Genomic DNA, 17,631 nt, shown 5'->3' with positions numbered 1-17,631 from the left:
TGGATATGAAGGCTTGGGGCTCTTCTAGTTTGCTCAATTGATAATGTTATCTGTGCATCTGGTAACTGATTACATCTCACTCCTTTTATATGCACCTGTTACTGCCACTTTCTTTTTGTTGTTGTTGCATTACATTCAGGAGCATTTGAGATAGTAGCAGGTCATTTAACCTATCAAACCTTCTGTGTATTTGAATAGTTTACAGTGCTCAGTGCCTCGACACTTTATCTACCTTTAATTCATGTCTCTCTTTTCTCTCACCCATTAAATACTGATGGTTTCACTTGACCTCTGTCATCCCATGGCTTCATAATTTAGATATCTTTAAGCCTTCTGTGAGAGTTGCTTCATGGTTTCTTCCCAAATGTCCTTGCTGTGTCTCCTCATACTTGACTTGACTTTGAATTGACTTACATAAAATAATTTCCCTGTATCCAGCCCATCAATTCTTACAGCATTGATCAGACCAACCCTCTTTTTTTTTTTGCACTATGCCTAACACGATAAAATAAATGTAATGTAAGAAATGGAAGAACGCCAAGCTCTTTTGTCCATTGAACTTGCTGCACTAAATGATTATGGTTTATCTCCTACTTCAGTTGCACTTTCTTTCCCTGATTCCCATCTCCTGATGTTTTTTGTTGTTGTTGCATTGAATAATCTATCTATCACAGTTTTACACATTATCTGACTTAGTATCCACCATCTACTGGGATAAATAATTACAAAAAATCATAACCATCTGAGTAGAGTAATTTTAATCAAGAATACTGACCCTTTATCATGAGACCATATCAGGTTCCTCATTAAACACATATGATTCTTAAAAATGTTCATGGAGTCAGAGCATTCAACATGGAAGTAGGCCCTTCAGCCTATCAAGTCCATACTGACCATCAAGCACCCATTTACACTAATCTCACACTAGCCATTTAATTGTTCCCACATTTCCATGAACTCTCCCTGCAGGAGATACAATTTACAGTGCCCAAAATAAGGGGAAGGAAAACAATTAATTCACAGAAAGAACATGCAAATTCCTTTAAGGGAGCATCAGAGGTCAGTGTTGAACCCAGAGCAGTACGCACCAAGGGCAGCATTTCTACCAGCTTCCAAACTTTATAGAATGGTCAGTCTCACATTGTGATGCAACACTACAAAACTTACCCTCAATTTAACTTTCAAAGCCCCAGTGTCATCCTGATTTACTTTGTCGCACATGAGACGATATATTTCACAAAATACTTTGCAATGACCTAACAGTAAATGCAATTCAGATTCCATATGATTAATGAAAAGGCGGGATGTGAAGGTGAGGCATTTCAATAATTTTAAAGAGCAAAATAAAAAGGATGAAAACTAATTGATCCTTTCAGTGACCAATTTAACATTGGAGAAAACTTGAATGCAAATCTCCAGACCCAGTGAAAAGGATTCGCCAAATGAAACCTGGGATGTCATCGAGCAAGTCATAGATACATTGCCGAAAAAACCCTCAGAGTTTTTCTCTACTTTCCAAGATCTCTGTTTACCTGTTGGTCCACTTGGTCTTCCCCTTCCCTTTCAGTTCTCTATTCTAGGTCAAACCGAGACCTACTGTTACTAAACTTCAATTTTGGATAAGTTACTTTAAAAGGAACCAGGCCATTTTGAAGGGTGAATCTGAAGTTCAACACCCCCACCATAGCACGTTATTTTACAAAATTGTATATCAAAGGAATGAAACAGAAAGTGGTTGAAATAATCAGTAGGTCAGCTACCATCCGTAGAGAAAAACAAAGAATAAATATGAAGTGTCAGATTGGGAGTCAGCCATTCAGCCACCTGATTGTATTATATCATTGGCAGATCATGACTAACATATATCCTAACTCCATTTCAGTTTCAAATCTTTTATACCCACTGCTATTAATCTTAACTATGAAATCATTATTAAGTCAGCATTTCTTTACTGTGAAAGAAATGTATGTTTAAAACTCTTTGAGTGATGTATTTTTAACTTCTCTTGTTCAAACTTAACCAATAATTTGCAACAAGCAGAAAAAAAAATTCTCCTCCATCGACCTGAATAAGTTATTTCAAAATTCGAAATATTTGTCAAATCATCCTTAACCTTTTTTAAATTCAAGGAAATACAAGCGTAGTTTACGCAGTCTGCCCTCAAAATACAATTCTTTGAGCCTGATACATTGTGTGACTGTCTATTCCAGGTGCCGTTCCCAAGCTTTTACACAATCCTCCAGATGTGGTGTAACCAGGGCATTCATTACACATTAGCTTCATAATAACATATACATGTACATACATATAGAAACACATCCACATTTAATGTACACATGTATGTTTTGTTTGCAAATGTATATGGCATTTAATAATGCATATGCATATTTGTACTGGACATGTGTTTGTATGACATATATAGGGTCCATGTGTGCATGTGCATAATGCTTTACTAAAATTATGCATGAAGCTGTTTCATGAACTCAATGTTTGTCAGCAATCAAGGATTGAGTCACATTGCTAAACCTCTTTTTTTTTTATTGTCCTCCATTTTTTGGCCTGATCTTCATCTCTACAAATTTGAGTGAATATTGCCAGCCGGTCCAGGATGACCACTCGATTCCATTTGCATAAGAGGTGTGGTGGCCCTTCAGGTATCGGCCATTGAGGTTAGAAGTATGGCAATTATGGTACCACCAGGCGCCATGGTAGAACATAGCGCAATTATTCATGGAGAGATCATTGTCCCGATCCTTGGTTGTGAATCTCATGCCGCTGTGCTTCAGGAGGGAGTCCCCTGTAGGAAGAAGCTAATGGTTACTGCACTGCTTTTGAACAGCCCTGCCTTGAGCTTATCACGCACGCCACCCCTGCCTTCATGACAGATCATGCTCATTACCATCTCCTGTTTGTAACTGTGGTTCAGTGCTTTTGTCCTTTCCAATGGGTCAGTAGATTGTGGCTTTAAATTCCACTGTAGAGAGTACATAATCCAAGCCGACACTCAGTGTAGCACACTGGAAGTGTTGCATTGATGGAAGTGACATCTTTTGGTTAAGATATTAATATGAGCGCTCTTCTGCCCTTTGAGGTATATACAAAAATATACCATTGTTGTTGTTTTAAAGAAGAGCAATGGATTAACTATTTAATATTATATTATTGTTAAATGGGATACTCCTTTGTTCAATTTGGCAGCCTTATGCCCTATCTTTTATTGGAGCCTTTATTTCAAAAGCAGTTCATTGGCTGAAAGCATTATTGGATGGCCTCTTCATTATATCTCCAGATAATCCCCTCTTTCCATTTCCCCCCATTTGTAAATTCTCTCCTGTACGACTTGTTAATCTGATTGCGCTGCCCAATAATTGCTTTTTTCCCTCTTTTGCTGAAAATCTTGTACTGCGAGCCTGTTAACTTCTTCCTGACATCTTGTTAAATTTCCCTGCTTACCTCAGCATAACCCTGCAAGCTATTCCCTTGGTTAGTTTATTTAAAAAAATGAAATTGAGACCTGCAGTTCCAGTGTACTCTGCCACAGTCAATGGATAGCTGTCCCTTTCTGGATCAACAGAGAACAGACCAATCCCAAATGTCCCATACTGAGCATAGGCTGTGCTGTTCTCAAAGTCTTCCATCTCCACACGGAGTTCGTAGTGTGATTGAATGGTGAGAGCGTGAATCCTCTTCAAACCTAAAAAATTGAAAAAAGTTTCACATAGAGTCATCAGGACAGGGTACAAAGTTGACAGCATTAACTATCCATACAAATAGGCATCAAACTGTTTACCATAATAGGTCAATAAGATTCAAGTTTAATCTACTGGAGCAGAATACCAGACTGGTAATCAATGTTGAGATGCAATATGAACCATTTTGATAATATGGCATTATTGCTGGACTATAACAGCATGATTATAACTAATGTATATTTCCGACATTACAATAGTGACAACATTTCAAAAGTATTTACTTGGCAGAGTTTTAGCTGCAAATCACATTAAATTGTTTTGTCTGTATAGATTTTTGGAACGAGCAGACTGAAAGAAATATGAAGTGGCTCCATATACAGTATGACTGTAAAATAGGTGGTCTCAAAGACAGTGAAGATGGTTATAAAAAATTACAGCAGGATCTTGATCAACTGGGCAAGTGGGCCAAAGAATAACAAATGGCATTAATACAAATAAGTGTGAGGTGTTGCATTTTGGAAAGTCAAACCAGGCAGGACCTTCACAGTGAATGGTGGAGCCCTGGGGTGTGTTGTAGAGTAGAGGGATTGAGGAGTACAGTACATATTTCTCTGAATGTGACATCGAAAGGTAGAAAGGGTGGTGAAGATGGCTTTTAGTTTTGGTCCTCATCAGTCAGGGAACTTGGGATGTTGCATTATGTTGTACAAGATGTTAGTGAGGCCACACGGAGTATTGTGTTCAGTTTCGGTCGTCCTTCTCTGGGAGATATGCCATTAAGATGGAAAGAGTGCAGAGAAGATCAACAAGGATGTTGCCAGGGCAGGAAGCTCTAAAGGGCCTGTCCCACTTACTCGACTTTTCAACAACTGTCTTTGACCTTCAAGCTCGAGGGCACTCGCCTGAAGCACCTCGAGCTGGATCGACCGTCAGCGATGAAACCGCGAGCTGGATCGACCGTCAACACACACACACACACACACACACACACAAACACATCGCAAAGGCGGGGGCCAGGGAAAGCAGGGGAGTGCTGTCTGAAATTCACACCAGCGATGAACAGGAAGGTAAAAGATGGCTGGCACAATGTACAGTAAGTCCTTTAGAGTTCCACGCTCCCCTCCATTGAGTCTGTCCAAACAAGCTCTGTCTGCGGAGGGCGCTCAGCATCGCCAAGGACTGCTCTCACCCCAACCATGGACTGTTTACCCTCCTACCATCCGGGAGGCGCTACAGGTCTCTCCGTTGCCGAACCAGCAGGTCGAGGACCAGCTTCTTTCCGGCGGCTGTCACTCTACTCAACAACGTACCTCGGTGACTGCCAATCACTCTGACACTTATTATTTTTATTCAAATCGTTTGCTATGTCGCTCTTCAAGGGAGATGCTAAATGCATTTTGTTGTCTCTGTACTGTACACTGACAATGACAATTAAAATTGAATCTGAATCTGAATCTGAATCAGAGAGTCAGCGGGGGGGGGGGGGGGGAGAGAGAAGGGGCGAGAAGAGTAGAGGGGGGGGGGGAGAATGAGTGGAGACACTTTTAAGGAGCCAGGCAACTTTTAATAAAGTTTAGCGGGCATTTAACATTACCGGTCGGTTTTCCTTGATTCTGAAAACTCCAATTAGCCAATTAAAATGCCCGGTCAGCAAAGGAGATTGCCTGCGGCTACCTCGACTGCTTATAACTACATGGTGACCTCACTACCACTGCAATACGGGTTCAAAAGAACCATGCTGACCAATTTTTACTCACTGAAAAATGTTCAGCATGCTGAAAAATGTTCCTCGACCAAACTGAGGCTGCAAGTATGCGGGAACTTCTCTCAAGCAAGAAGGAGAGTTCCAGTGACCTCCTAGGACCATGCTGCGAGTTTGTGGCGAGCGCAAACTCTTCTAAACACGCAAACTAGGTTGCCATAGTGGGACAGGCCCTTAAGTTATAGTCAGAGGCCGGGCTAACATAGGACTTTATACCTTAGAGTGTAAAAGGCTGAAGGGGAAAATCCATAATGGTCTCTTATACATCAGCGAGACCAAACGTAAACTGGGCAATTGTTTCGCTAAACACATTCACTCAGTCCGCCTGGACCTACCTGATCTCCTGGTTGCTAAAGACTTTAATTCTACTTCCCATTCTCACACTGACCTTTCTATCCTCGGTCTCCTCCATTGTCAGGGTGAGGCTAAACACAAATTGGAGGAACAGCATCTCATATTTTGCTTGGGCAGCTTACAGCCCAGTGGTACGAATTTTGATTTCTCTAACTTCAAGTAACCCCGTCATTCGCTCTCTCTCCATCCCTCCCCCAGCCAAATCGCACCAACTTCTTGTTTTCACCCAACAAACAGCTAACAATGGCCTATTTCCTTTATCATTTTTTTTTTTTTGCATATCTTTAATTTGTTGTTCTTTATCTCTCTACATATACATCTATATCTCTCATTTCCCTTTCCCCTGACTAGTCTGGTCTCAACCCAAAATGTCACCCATTCCTTCTCTCCTGTTCCGTTCAGTTACTACAGGTTTTTGTGTCTATCTTCGGTTTTAACCAGTATCTGAAGTTCCTTCCTACACAGTCCTTAAGGGAGCAATTCACTTGCACTTCTTCCAATTTAGTGCATTGCATTTTGTGCTCACGATGTGGTGATCTGCAATGGAGAAACTAAAGATTAGGTGACTGCATTGTTGAATTTACCCTATGGACTATGCAGTCCATAGGGTAAATTCTGGCTTCCAATTGCTGGTGCCTTTAATTCTCTATCCCACTCCCACTCTCACATATGTGTCTAGCTTCTGGCATTGTTCAATAAGCTCTTCTGTCACTATTAAATTGTGGAGTCACAGGGACTAGCCCAACTAGCTAGCCAGATGGAAAATATAGACTTTGATTCTCAATATTAAATTGAAAAATTTCAGATTATTTGCATTCTCAGTTGGGATCAAAACTAGCATTTTTTTGCCAGGTTATCTATTTGTCACATGAAGTCATTTTTTCTCTCTCCATTGACACTGATCTGCTGGACACCTCCAACATTCTCCTTTTACAATACAATACAATACAATACAATTTATTTGTTATCATTTGAACCTCTTGAGGTTCAAACAAAATTTGGTTTCTGCAGTCATACACACAAGAAAAAAGAACCAAGACACAACACAATTTACACAAACATCCATCACAGTGAATCTTCTCCTCACTGTGATGGAATGCAAAGTCTTATCTCTCCCCTGCACTCCTCCCGATGTCAGAGTCAAAGCCTCCGGCAGGCGATGGTAAGTGTCCCCTGGCCATTAAAGCCGCGCCGGGCGATGCAAGGCCGCGCTCCGGGTCTAGGTGTTGGAGCCCCCGGCGGGCGATGGTAAGTGTCCCACGGCCGTTAAAGCCGCGCCGGGCGATGTAAGGCCCTGCTCCAGGTATTCCTCAACCCCGCAACTCGGGCGGGAAAAGTCGCCGTTGCGGAAGCCCCGAAAAGCGGTCTACCACCAGGGACCCGCGGGCTCCCGGTGTCACTGTCCACCAGACCTGCAGTTGGAGCCTCCGAATCTCCAGGGTTGGGCCGCGCAGCGCGCCACCACCGCTCCGAACTCGGCCGGTAAGTAGGTCCGCAGCCCCAGGTCGTTCCGGTTGGAGGCCACTCCACGGTGCTAGGTCCCAACGACAACGGAGACCCGACAGAGAAAAGGTCGGGTTCTCCGTGCAAAGGAAAGATTTAAAAGTTTCCCCCACCACCCCCCCGCCCCCCACACACATACTCAGTTTAAAAAAAAACACTATAACTACATTTAAACAAGACAAAACAAAAATAAGACAGTCGGACTGCAGATTTGCTTTCATGATCAGCACCATTGTACGTAATGCAGCGAGTGCAGCTGCTACTTTGCATCTGCAGTGACCTGGCTTCAATACAGAGAGGATAGGTTCTATCCGTTCTCCCCCACCCTCTCTACATCTTGAAACTTGCTTGTTTTCTCACTGATCAGTCTGAAGAAGGGTTTCGGCCCGAAACGTCGCCTATTTCCTTCGCTCCATAGATGCTGCTGCACCCGCTGAGTTTCTCCAGCATTTTTGTGTACCTTTGTTTTCTCACTTTCCAACTCTGTTGATGGGTCTTGGACCTGAACATTAACTCTATTTTCCTTTGCTGATGGTCCCTGATTTGCTGCATGCTTTCTACTTTGATTACAGATTTACAGCACCTGTAGTTAAAAAAAAATGTGTTTGCTGTGCACAACAAGATCCAAGATAAATCCATGATCCAAGCCTATACCCACTATGACAACTGATGTACTTTTGTATTGTTGTCGGCGCTGTATTTCAGGCGAGATGTTGAATGAAGACTTTTATAGACTTCTATTTGAAGAAGAAAATTGCATTCTATCCAGTGTCTTGTGCCAATATTTGCTGATTGAGTTTGAATAGAACAAGAAAATTGTTTAGTTAGATGCTGCATGGGGAAGGTTGCTTAACACAATTTAGCCGGCATGTAAATGCCGATACTTAAAATAACTACCTTAATTGGATGTAAAATACTTGCATTGCCCTGTTATTATGAAAAGCTTCAAGCCTTTCTTCACATGAAAGATCAATACAAAATTAACTTCTGAATTAATTTTCGTTGTTCACTTTCTTGGGCAAGATTTGAGAGCCAAAGAAAAACTAAGCAGATGCTGAAAATCTAAATTTATTTCATGTAGTTATGAAAATTGACATGCTATTCATTGATCTTACTCCAAGTTGTATTAACTGCTTTATTTTAAGCAAAAAGGAAGGAATCTTTTGTCAGGATAAATTATTTGGTGAGTAATTCAGGCCAGCTGGCCAGCATGGGAAGCATTAATTATCAATGTCTACTCTAACAGAATATAGTACTCTGAATCAGCTGAGCCATGTAAGGTGATCTTAAGTCTGATGGCCAGAAGAAGCCCCTGTGGTGTGGGTCATGTGCTTTTTGCATAATGATTACCCACCTGCTCTGTGCTTTCCTTGTAGAATCATGTACCCTATGAATCTGATCAATTGGAACTTGTTCATCTAAGCTGATAGGAACATTTCATGCCTTCCATTTAAAAAACATCTGAAATCTCCCACCAGTAACATCACCCCCAGCTTTCCATATCAGTATTTTTTATGACCATTCCCCAAGTCTCGAATCTCTTCCCGAACACCTTTCTCGAGGTCACTATTCTTTCTCCAAATCCAAATATCATTGCTGCCCCCAATCCACCATTCATTCCCCACCCAACTCGCCAAATCTCAATGATGTCTTTAATCATGGCTTCTGTCTTGATCTTGCCTCCTATTCCATCCCTTCTAAGTTTCTCTGACCTCTCACTTCCCCTCTCCAGAAATCCCTTCTGGACACTTTCTTGACGATCTCAATTATCTTTAATGGTGTGGCCTTATGTTCAGTTGGCTTTGCCAAGAGTTGTCAAAGGCCAACTTTTGGTGTACCCAATCTCAGTTTATATTCCTGTACGGTTCTGAAGGAATCCTGCATTGCTGGAGGCACATCATAAAACTCAGACATAAAACTGAGGCTCCAATGGACATAAGAGCCCTTGGGATCTTTCATCTGAGAGAGCAGACACAAGATAGAAGAACAACTTCTCATTTTATGGCAAATAATCTTCAATCTGAGCCAGACTACAGGTCGCCTCTCACCATATCATATGTTTAATGTTGGCAAAGATTCAAAAGCAGGAAGATGTTCCATGCCGAATACTTCTAAAGAGTTACAGTATTATCGTCTTTAAAAAAGAGCACCACGGGTGCAATCATACAGGGGAACACTTCCTAAAATAAAACAAGAAATCAATGGCGGATCTCTCCCCTTTATATTGGAAAGAAAAGAAGTCATCACATACAGAGTCTATTTCACACTCTCCTCAACCAAGACAACAGTGCCCCACAAAAATCTCTAGATACCAGTGAAGCTTTCAAGACTTGAGACCAATTAGTTTTTGTTGGATATCAAAAAGAATGAACAAGGGCTGAGAAACTGAATGGCAATGGCAGTCAGCCATGTTATTACAGAATGACTAAGCAGGCTTAAGAGATTGTGCATCGTCCCCTGTCACAAATAAGATATTTGTCTCTTTACCTAACCAGTGCTCTCCTGTTATCCTCCCAAATCCATCTTTGTAGGCATCCCATCCTTTGAAAAAATCCACTGATCCATCTTTTCGCCGCTGAAATACCTGCAAAAGCGCAAAAAGATGCAAGGAGACTTGTGAAAATTGAACAGTCTAGGAGTGACGGAAGAGATAAATATGATGCATCTCCTTCCCCCATCCCAGCAAAAATTGTGGACGTATGGTTATGACCAGCATAATAAATGGGCAAGAGGAAGGAAAAATCGGAGAACAAGTGGTACTTTAGTTTAATGTCTTATCTAAAAGGTAGCATCTCTGACAGTGCAGCAGTCCCTCTGACCCACTGGGAGTGTCAGTCTGGATTACGTCTTGAAGTGAAATGAATACTTAGAACTGAGTCCTTTAGACTTGGTACGTGAGAGTGTGAGCCATGGTAAAATTATTCTGGATATTAAGGGTTGGGGATTACAAAGAGTATGGTCTTAATTTCAGTTCAAAAACATAAACTGGAAGGGGAACATTCAGTTCAGGACTGATATCAACAAAGAAGGGTCTCAGCCCAAAACTTCACCCATTCCTTCACTCCAGAGATGCTGTCTGTCCTTCTGAGTTACTCCAACATTTTGTGTCTATCCCCACTGCTTAATACTGTGACAAGGTTTGGATCAGGATACAGAGGCAAAAATCTATCCATTGTTTCAAAAACTACTGAGACTGCAGTTAGATGGGAGGGAATTGCTGGTTTCCAAAGACTGAGCTGAAGAATCATGCATCTATCCGTAACTTCAAATGCAGCAAAGATATCAAACCCTCTTACAGCTAAGAACAAATGTACAGAAGTCACTGTGCGTAAAAGAAGATCATTCCCCATGGATTTTCCTTCACACTTCCACCACAAATTTGATAAACTAATCTTTTAGTCTGCCTTAAACCCAGCTGTTGCTTTGAAGTGGAAGGAAAGTGTGGAAGTGCTGGATTTGCTCAGTCAATGAATGATGTCCTGTAAAGCCATGGCTACAACTTGAGGCTTAGGCTTGATCCTGCAATGCGATAATTATAAAATGTTAAAGGCTGTGGGCTGAACTACATGTGATGAAAGCAAAAGCAAAATAAATGGATTTCACCAAAATTGCTTTCCATTTTACGTCCTGTGAAGCAGGGAAGTGTTGGAGAATGGAAAATCCTTTTCTTCCCCTGTATGATTTATTTGAGGGGAGAATCAAACCTATTGGTGCCAATACCCTTTAAGCTATCCTTTGAGCCTACTACCCTGAAAATGTAGGAGGCATTCAGTTCCCTGAGCATATTATACAGCTCATAATTCTACACAAAGGAAAGAAATTGTTATTCCGCACCCTTATGTGTTACCACTGCACCCATGAACTCCCAACATTGGTTGCCAGACTTGTCACTCCATTAACAACACTAACTGGCCCTATTAATGAAGAGTGAATGACTTAATTTATTCAGATATTTATATATATATTTTTCTATTCTATAATTAAAAAAGCCATTGCATTAAAGTGGTTAGTAAACTATTATTGGTTTTAATGGCAGTGGAGCTGAAAATTTGATATTTTGTTTTCTCTCTACGTATGGTTTTCTAATTTCAAAGTAGCAGGATAGTTCCCAAATTTACTGCAATATAACCTTTTAGGGAAGACCAGGAGCTAGTGGGATCATATATTTATAAATGGGAACACTAGAGGATCGCTGTCGGCAACTGTTGAACTGTAATATTACTTTGTGCAGCAATTTAGCTACCAAAGTTGATATTTGGTGGTATTGTGAGCTTTCGTCGGGGAGAGTTATAGAAAGTTATATTAGTTGGATACTAATATATTAAATCATATACTCAAAATCATATCGTTTTTTTGAACTCGTTTTCCAGGAAAAAAACTGCATTAATCAAAGTCCGAAAGGGTAGGATGGGGCTGAAGCCCAGTGTTTAAACGTTGGAATGTTTTTTTATCATTCTAATGGAATGATTTTCCAACTCCAGTGTTAATTAAACTTTTTTTTTTTCACTCCTAGTTTTCTTTACATATATATTTTTAGGACTTTCAAAAAGTTAAATAAAACAAACGCTTAAGAAATGAGTTCATGTTTTCTGCTCATGTGACAAAATAAATGATGTATAAAATGATACACAAGGGAGAATAAGACGAAAATAACCAAAAACATAAGAAAATTTAGTCAAGGGTGAATGAAATTTTGTGATAAAGACACAAGGGTGAATGACACTGAAATAGTTTAATAAGCACTGCTCCAGAGTATAGGATCTGGACATCAATTGGAGGACAATGAAATTCAGATAATGCACAAAACAAATGCAGTGGTGTAGAGTTTCACTGTGGCTCACACTTGTGTGTGTGTGTGTGTGTTTTTAAGGGATTGCTGGATAAATCAAGAACAGGCTCACAGGAGAATCGGTACATGAATGACTGCTTTCAACTGAACGCTGCAAATAGAATTTTTAATGAAGCAGCCTGAGCTCATGTGATGTGATGGGTAAACCTGGGGAATTCAAACTACTTTAGAACTTTAAGTGCTTTACTCAAACAAATCTATCAAAATAAAAATAGTCTGCTCAGAACAATTTGGGTTCATATGGTGAAGCGAGGGTTGATTAACAAAATTGTACCTTTGATTCATGACAACAATTGAAAATATCCCTAGTGCATACACAGGAATTTAAATATGATTGTTTTTGAAAGAACATATTACAATGGTAATCATTATACACACACATGCACGCACGCACACACCCACCCATCCTCTCCTGCACACTCGCACCCACTCTCTCTTGACTTTATAGGGCTTTTCCCTTTGACAATCTGTGCATGTTGCTTCTCCCAAAAATATACACCTGTAAGTCATAGAAATCAAAAGAAGGCAAGTTTTCCCAGAAGCATTGGCTGCATGTGAAAGTTGGATTTTAGAGAAGAGGTAAAGGAAAGGAATCCACTGGGTTACATTTTGGTGCTGAGGAAGATTGCTCAAAGTCCCACTGATAACAAATAAAACCACTCTTCCACCAATAAAACTGACTTCCTTTGAAATTCAAGCAAATAATAGAACAAAGAAGTCTTTCATATCTAATAAAGTGAAATAGAAAAGCCACAAATAAGATGGAAGAATGGGATCAAAGTCACAACAGACATATCACTAGAGCCTAAGATAGACACAAAATGCTGAAGTAACCCAGCGGGACCGGCAGCATTTCTGGAGAGAAGGAAAGTGTAACGTTTCGGGTCGAGACCCTTCTTCAGACTCTACAGCCTCTTTAGTTACTACAATCGCTTCAGTATTTTGATAGCGATAGGTTAGAGAATGTTAATCCATGAAGTCAAAAGAAATGACACCAACTCAACACCGTCTGATAGTTGCAACAGGTAATATAGCTCTACATCATGACACCCCAAGCATTATGTATGGAGCAGACAGTGAGATGTTTCAGAACATGGAAGATCTGGCAGGCCTAATTGCATTTACTTTAATGCAAGAAGCCTTACAGATAAATCAGATGGGCTTATAGTAAGGATTATAGCTCCAATCACAGCTGGCTCCCTTGCACAGTATGATCATAAGTACTTGGAATGATACAAAAAGTGGTCATGATGCAAGTAGCGAGGAATGTTGTCTCAGGCTGCAACAAATTATATATCAGGTGGAAAGTTGGGTATTGTGTTGGCAGATGGAATTTAATCCTGACAAATGTGCAGTGATTGATTTTGATTTTGACGTTAAATAGGGGTATGCCATGTGCAGTAAATGTTAGGACACAAAGAATGCTGACAAACAGAGGGGTTCAAATCCCTGAAAGTGGCAACACAAGTAGATAGGATGAAGAAGTCACTTGACATACTTGCCTTCATAGTTGGGTCATAGAATATGAAAGTTGGGAGGTTATGTTGCAACATTACAAAACATTGATGAGACAGGGTAATGTGTGCAGTACTGGTTGGCGTATTATAGTAAGAATATGGTTGTATTGGGCAGTGCCGATGATATACACTGGGATGTTGCTTGAAACATAGGACTTTATTTAAAGAGAGAGATTGGATACGCTGGGCTTTTTCTCTCTCTCTCTCTCTCTCTCTCTCTCTCTTGAACAAGGGTGAGGAGTGATCTGATGAAGATAGATAAAATTATAAGAGACATAGATAAGGTAGACAATCAGCATCCTTTTCCCACAAGGGATTTGAGGGGAAAGTTTATTTTACACAGAGAATGGTTGATACCTGGAACTCACTCCAAAGTAGGTGGTGGAGTCAGACACAACCATGTTTAAGAGACATTTGGACAGGGTAAGGCATGGAAAGATACGGATCTAATGCAGGCAAGTGGGATAGTGTAAGGCAAAAAGATTGGCATGGACATGGTGGGCTGAAAGGCACATCAATAGTCAATGGTCAATTTTATGTGCTGTATGACTACAACTCAAATTTTAAATCATGTGTCTATTACTATGCAGGCATCAAATAATATTAAAACAAGCAGGAAGGGATTTTCAAGGGATGGTCTTTAAAGTTAGGAAACTTTTAGATTGATAAGGCCAACATTAATTGGACACCTGAAAGAAATTACTTAGAGCAGTGAAGAATCACATAACTTAGAGTTTTAAGTTACATCCAGGCCAGATTGTGTAAAGGTATACATTTCCAAGTCAGTAGATTTGCTTCCTGAAAGGAATCAGAAGAATTCAAAACAATATTCTGGTGGCATTAGGCTACTGTTACAGGCACAAGCTTTTTTATTCCAAATTCATCAAATTGAAATGTGGTATGATTTGAACATCAGCAGTCCATGCTTCTTGATTATTGGTATAATAACAACCAATATTGTGATTTATTCCTTTTGATGAGTAGAAGTAACGAAGATGTTCTTTGGTGGAGGTCAAAGATAAAGGCCACCAAAATTAGTTTATCAAGACTATATATTTATTTGAAGGTCAGGATGGAAACTGTCTATCAGAAGAAATGGCTAAAGGGAACACTATGAATCCATTTAATAATAGACTTTGCAAGTGCATGAAGGAGAAAGTTATGGAGGACATTTTGAGAAGTATGATGCTTGAAAGAGGATCATTTGAAGAATTAGCACCAGCATAGACCATTTGGCCTGTTTGTTGGTTGTGAATTCTCTGTGATATTAGACTAAGTGGGACCCGTTGGGTCCCATGTTCACACGGGAGGGCTGGTCCCCCAATGCATTATTCCACCTCTCCACCGATTTCAATATTGGTGGCCATGGTGGGGGTTTCTGGAGAGCTGGTATGGGTGTTGTTGGCTGCAGGGACTACTGGTCTCCAGAGGGCTAGTATGGACATTGTGGGCCAAATGGATCCTTGGGGTGGCAACTCAGTCCCTCAAGCCTGATGTGCTGGCAGCTCACTCACAGCTGGTGGGCTGGCAGTTGACTCACAGCTATTCCTTCAAATTCCATTTCAAGCAGAGTGCAAGGCCACCAAATTCAATTCCATTTTCCTACCATTTCAAGCAGGGTGCAAGACTACCAAATTCAAGTGCAGTTTCATACCACTTCAAGCAGGGTGCAGTTTCATACCATTCAAGGAAGGTGCAAGGCCACCATATTCAAATGCAGTTTCATACCATTTCAAGCAAGGTGAAACCATCATAAAAGCACACAAAACAGCACACACAGTTCAGTAGACATTCAGTGTGTTCAGTTGATTCACAGCTGTGAGTTGTGACCTCTCCCTCCCCGATCATACAGAGACTGAGCCACACCCACACTTCTAGGTTTTATAATCCCTCCCCCTTCCACCGGAAAAGGTGTGGCCTTCATGGTGTGATTGACAGGAGAGAAATTCTCAACATTTTTTAAACACTAACAACCATTAGCAGTGCATTTTTACTTCATTAGCAGTGCATTTTTACTTCAAACCAACCATATTTTCATTTTCAAACCACATTAAGGGCACTCACAGTTGACATGTGAACACATAGACATGTGTTCAGTGTTATTCAGAGCTCAGAGAGACGTGACGGCTTCGTCCATCTTGCAGAGACTGAGTGAGGCACACCACTTCCTGGTTTTATAGTCCCTCCCCCTCCCTCCAGCAGGGGCAGCAGAGAGAATGGCAAGTTATTTAAAAACATTAATATCTCTCTGATTTTTCATAGATGGGAAAAATCCTCCAGTCCCGGAAGACGGGGGGGGGGGGCTCTGAGCGAGGTGGCCAAAAATGACAGCCGTAAGTGGCGGCGTTCTCTCGGAAATCGCAGCACAGTTAGCCAAAAGCGGTCAAGATCAGACTTTTAGTAATATAGATTTCAAGCAGCTGTTTCCAACAGATTTCATTGCTCCCAATTAAACCAGATCCAGGCCAACAAATATGGGACAAAACTAGAGAATAACAATCAGTATAACAATCAGAATAGAACCAGGTTGTCTGGACTTTGTGAATCAGTTGCTGAAATTCAATGGATAGATTTAGATGACAGGATCATAGAGCCTAAAATAATGTGGAAAATAACCTGCACAAGGATGAGAACATTTGAAAAAGTGATTATCTAATTTTGTTCTGTGAGCATATTATCAGATTTAGACTGGGAAAATAAAATGGAAGGCAATGAAGATGGAGAACTGAATACATTATGGCGAATGAATGGAGTGAGAAGTAGAGAACGGAAAGCGATTTTGGAGACAGAATGAAATAGATCAGGAAATATAATTGAGTGGATTGATAGATAGTATGGACGAGATTAGGATTTGAAATGGAATGGATTATCGGTATGATTAAATGGATGGGGAGTCAGACACAATCATATTTAAGAGACATTTGGACAGGGTAAGGCATGGAAAGATACGGATCTAAAGCAGGCAAGTGGGATGATGTAAGGCAAATGAAATAAGATTACAACATAAAATTGAGTTGGATTTGGGCTTTGGGAGATAAAATGGAATTTCACGAAGAAAGCATTTTTCAGGTGGAAATTGACTACTTACTGTCCAGCCTCCTCCAGCCACAGTCATGTCACATGAGACCTGAAATCCTCCAGGGTAATGGGTAGGAAAAACAGAATAGATTCCATCCTCTTTGTAACCCCTCAAGAAGATGTCATAGCAGTCTTTGGGGCGAGAGTCTGCAAGGGATTTCCAAAAGAGAAAGAGAGTGCATTACTGTTAATCTACTTAACAACTGCAGTCATACAGCACAGAACCAGATCCTTCTGCCCATAGTGTCCATGCCCACTATTAAGTACCAACCTGCGCTAATCCCATTTACCAACACTTGATTTGTAACTTTCCATCCTTGCCAATTCAAGTGGTCATCGAGATACTTAATGAATATTGTGAGAGTCCTTCCCTACTTGACCCATTACGCAGAGTGGTCTAATTGCAGTCACCTCAGATCCCTTCCAAACTCTTACTCCTTACCCTAAACGTGTGCCTTCTATTTTTAGATATCTCTGAAATGGGGAATATTTCCTATTATCTATCTACCCTGTCTGCTTCTCTCATAATTCTGTATACATCTGACAGGTCCCACATCAGCCTTCTTTATTCCAAGGAAAATAAACCTAGCCAATCTAGTTTCTTCTCTTATCTGAAATGCCCATACCCGCAACATCCTGGTAAATCTCCTCTGCATCCTCATGTCCTTCCTATAACATGGCCACCAGATCTGTACACGGAACTCCATTTGTGGCCTAACCAGTGATGTATAAACCAGCACCATAACCTCCCTGCAGTTAGATTCTATGGTCCAGCCAATGAAGACAAGTATCCCTTATGCTTTCTTCACCCTCTTATCTATGCATGCTGCACCTTCAGGGATCCTTGGAATTACACACTGAGGTCCCTCCATTTCT

General features: G+C 40.7%; 1 protein-coding gene across 1 annotated transcript in view; it reads right to left on the bottom strand.

Moving 5' to 3' along the window:
• Window positions 1-200: 200 nt before the first annotated feature.
• fibcd1a (fibrinogen C domain containing 1a) overlaps window positions 201-17,631 on the bottom strand; it is a 36,606-nt gene continuing 19,175 nt past the window's right edge. The window contains exons 4-7 of the mRNA XM_055660198.1: window positions 16,766-16,902; window positions 9,799-9,895; window positions 3,515-3,694; window positions 201-2,797 (exon numbers count right to left, since the gene is read on the bottom strand). Coding sequence (XP_055516173.1) covers window positions 2,538-2,797; window positions 3,515-3,694; window positions 9,799-9,895; window positions 16,766-16,902 — 674 coding nt within the window. The 3' untranslated portion in view covers window positions 201-2,537. The remainder of the gene's footprint in view (window positions 2,798-3,514; window positions 3,695-9,798; window positions 9,896-16,765; window positions 16,903-17,631) is intronic.

Source organism: Leucoraja erinacea, chromosome 31 (assembly GCF_028641065.1).
Source record: "Leucoraja erinacea ecotype New England chromosome 31, Leri_hhj_1, whole genome shotgun sequence".
Taxonomy (NCBI): domain Eukaryota; kingdom Metazoa; phylum Chordata; class Chondrichthyes; order Rajiformes; family Rajidae; genus Leucoraja; species Leucoraja erinaceus.
This window is presented reverse-complemented; position numbering and strand designations above follow the sequence as displayed.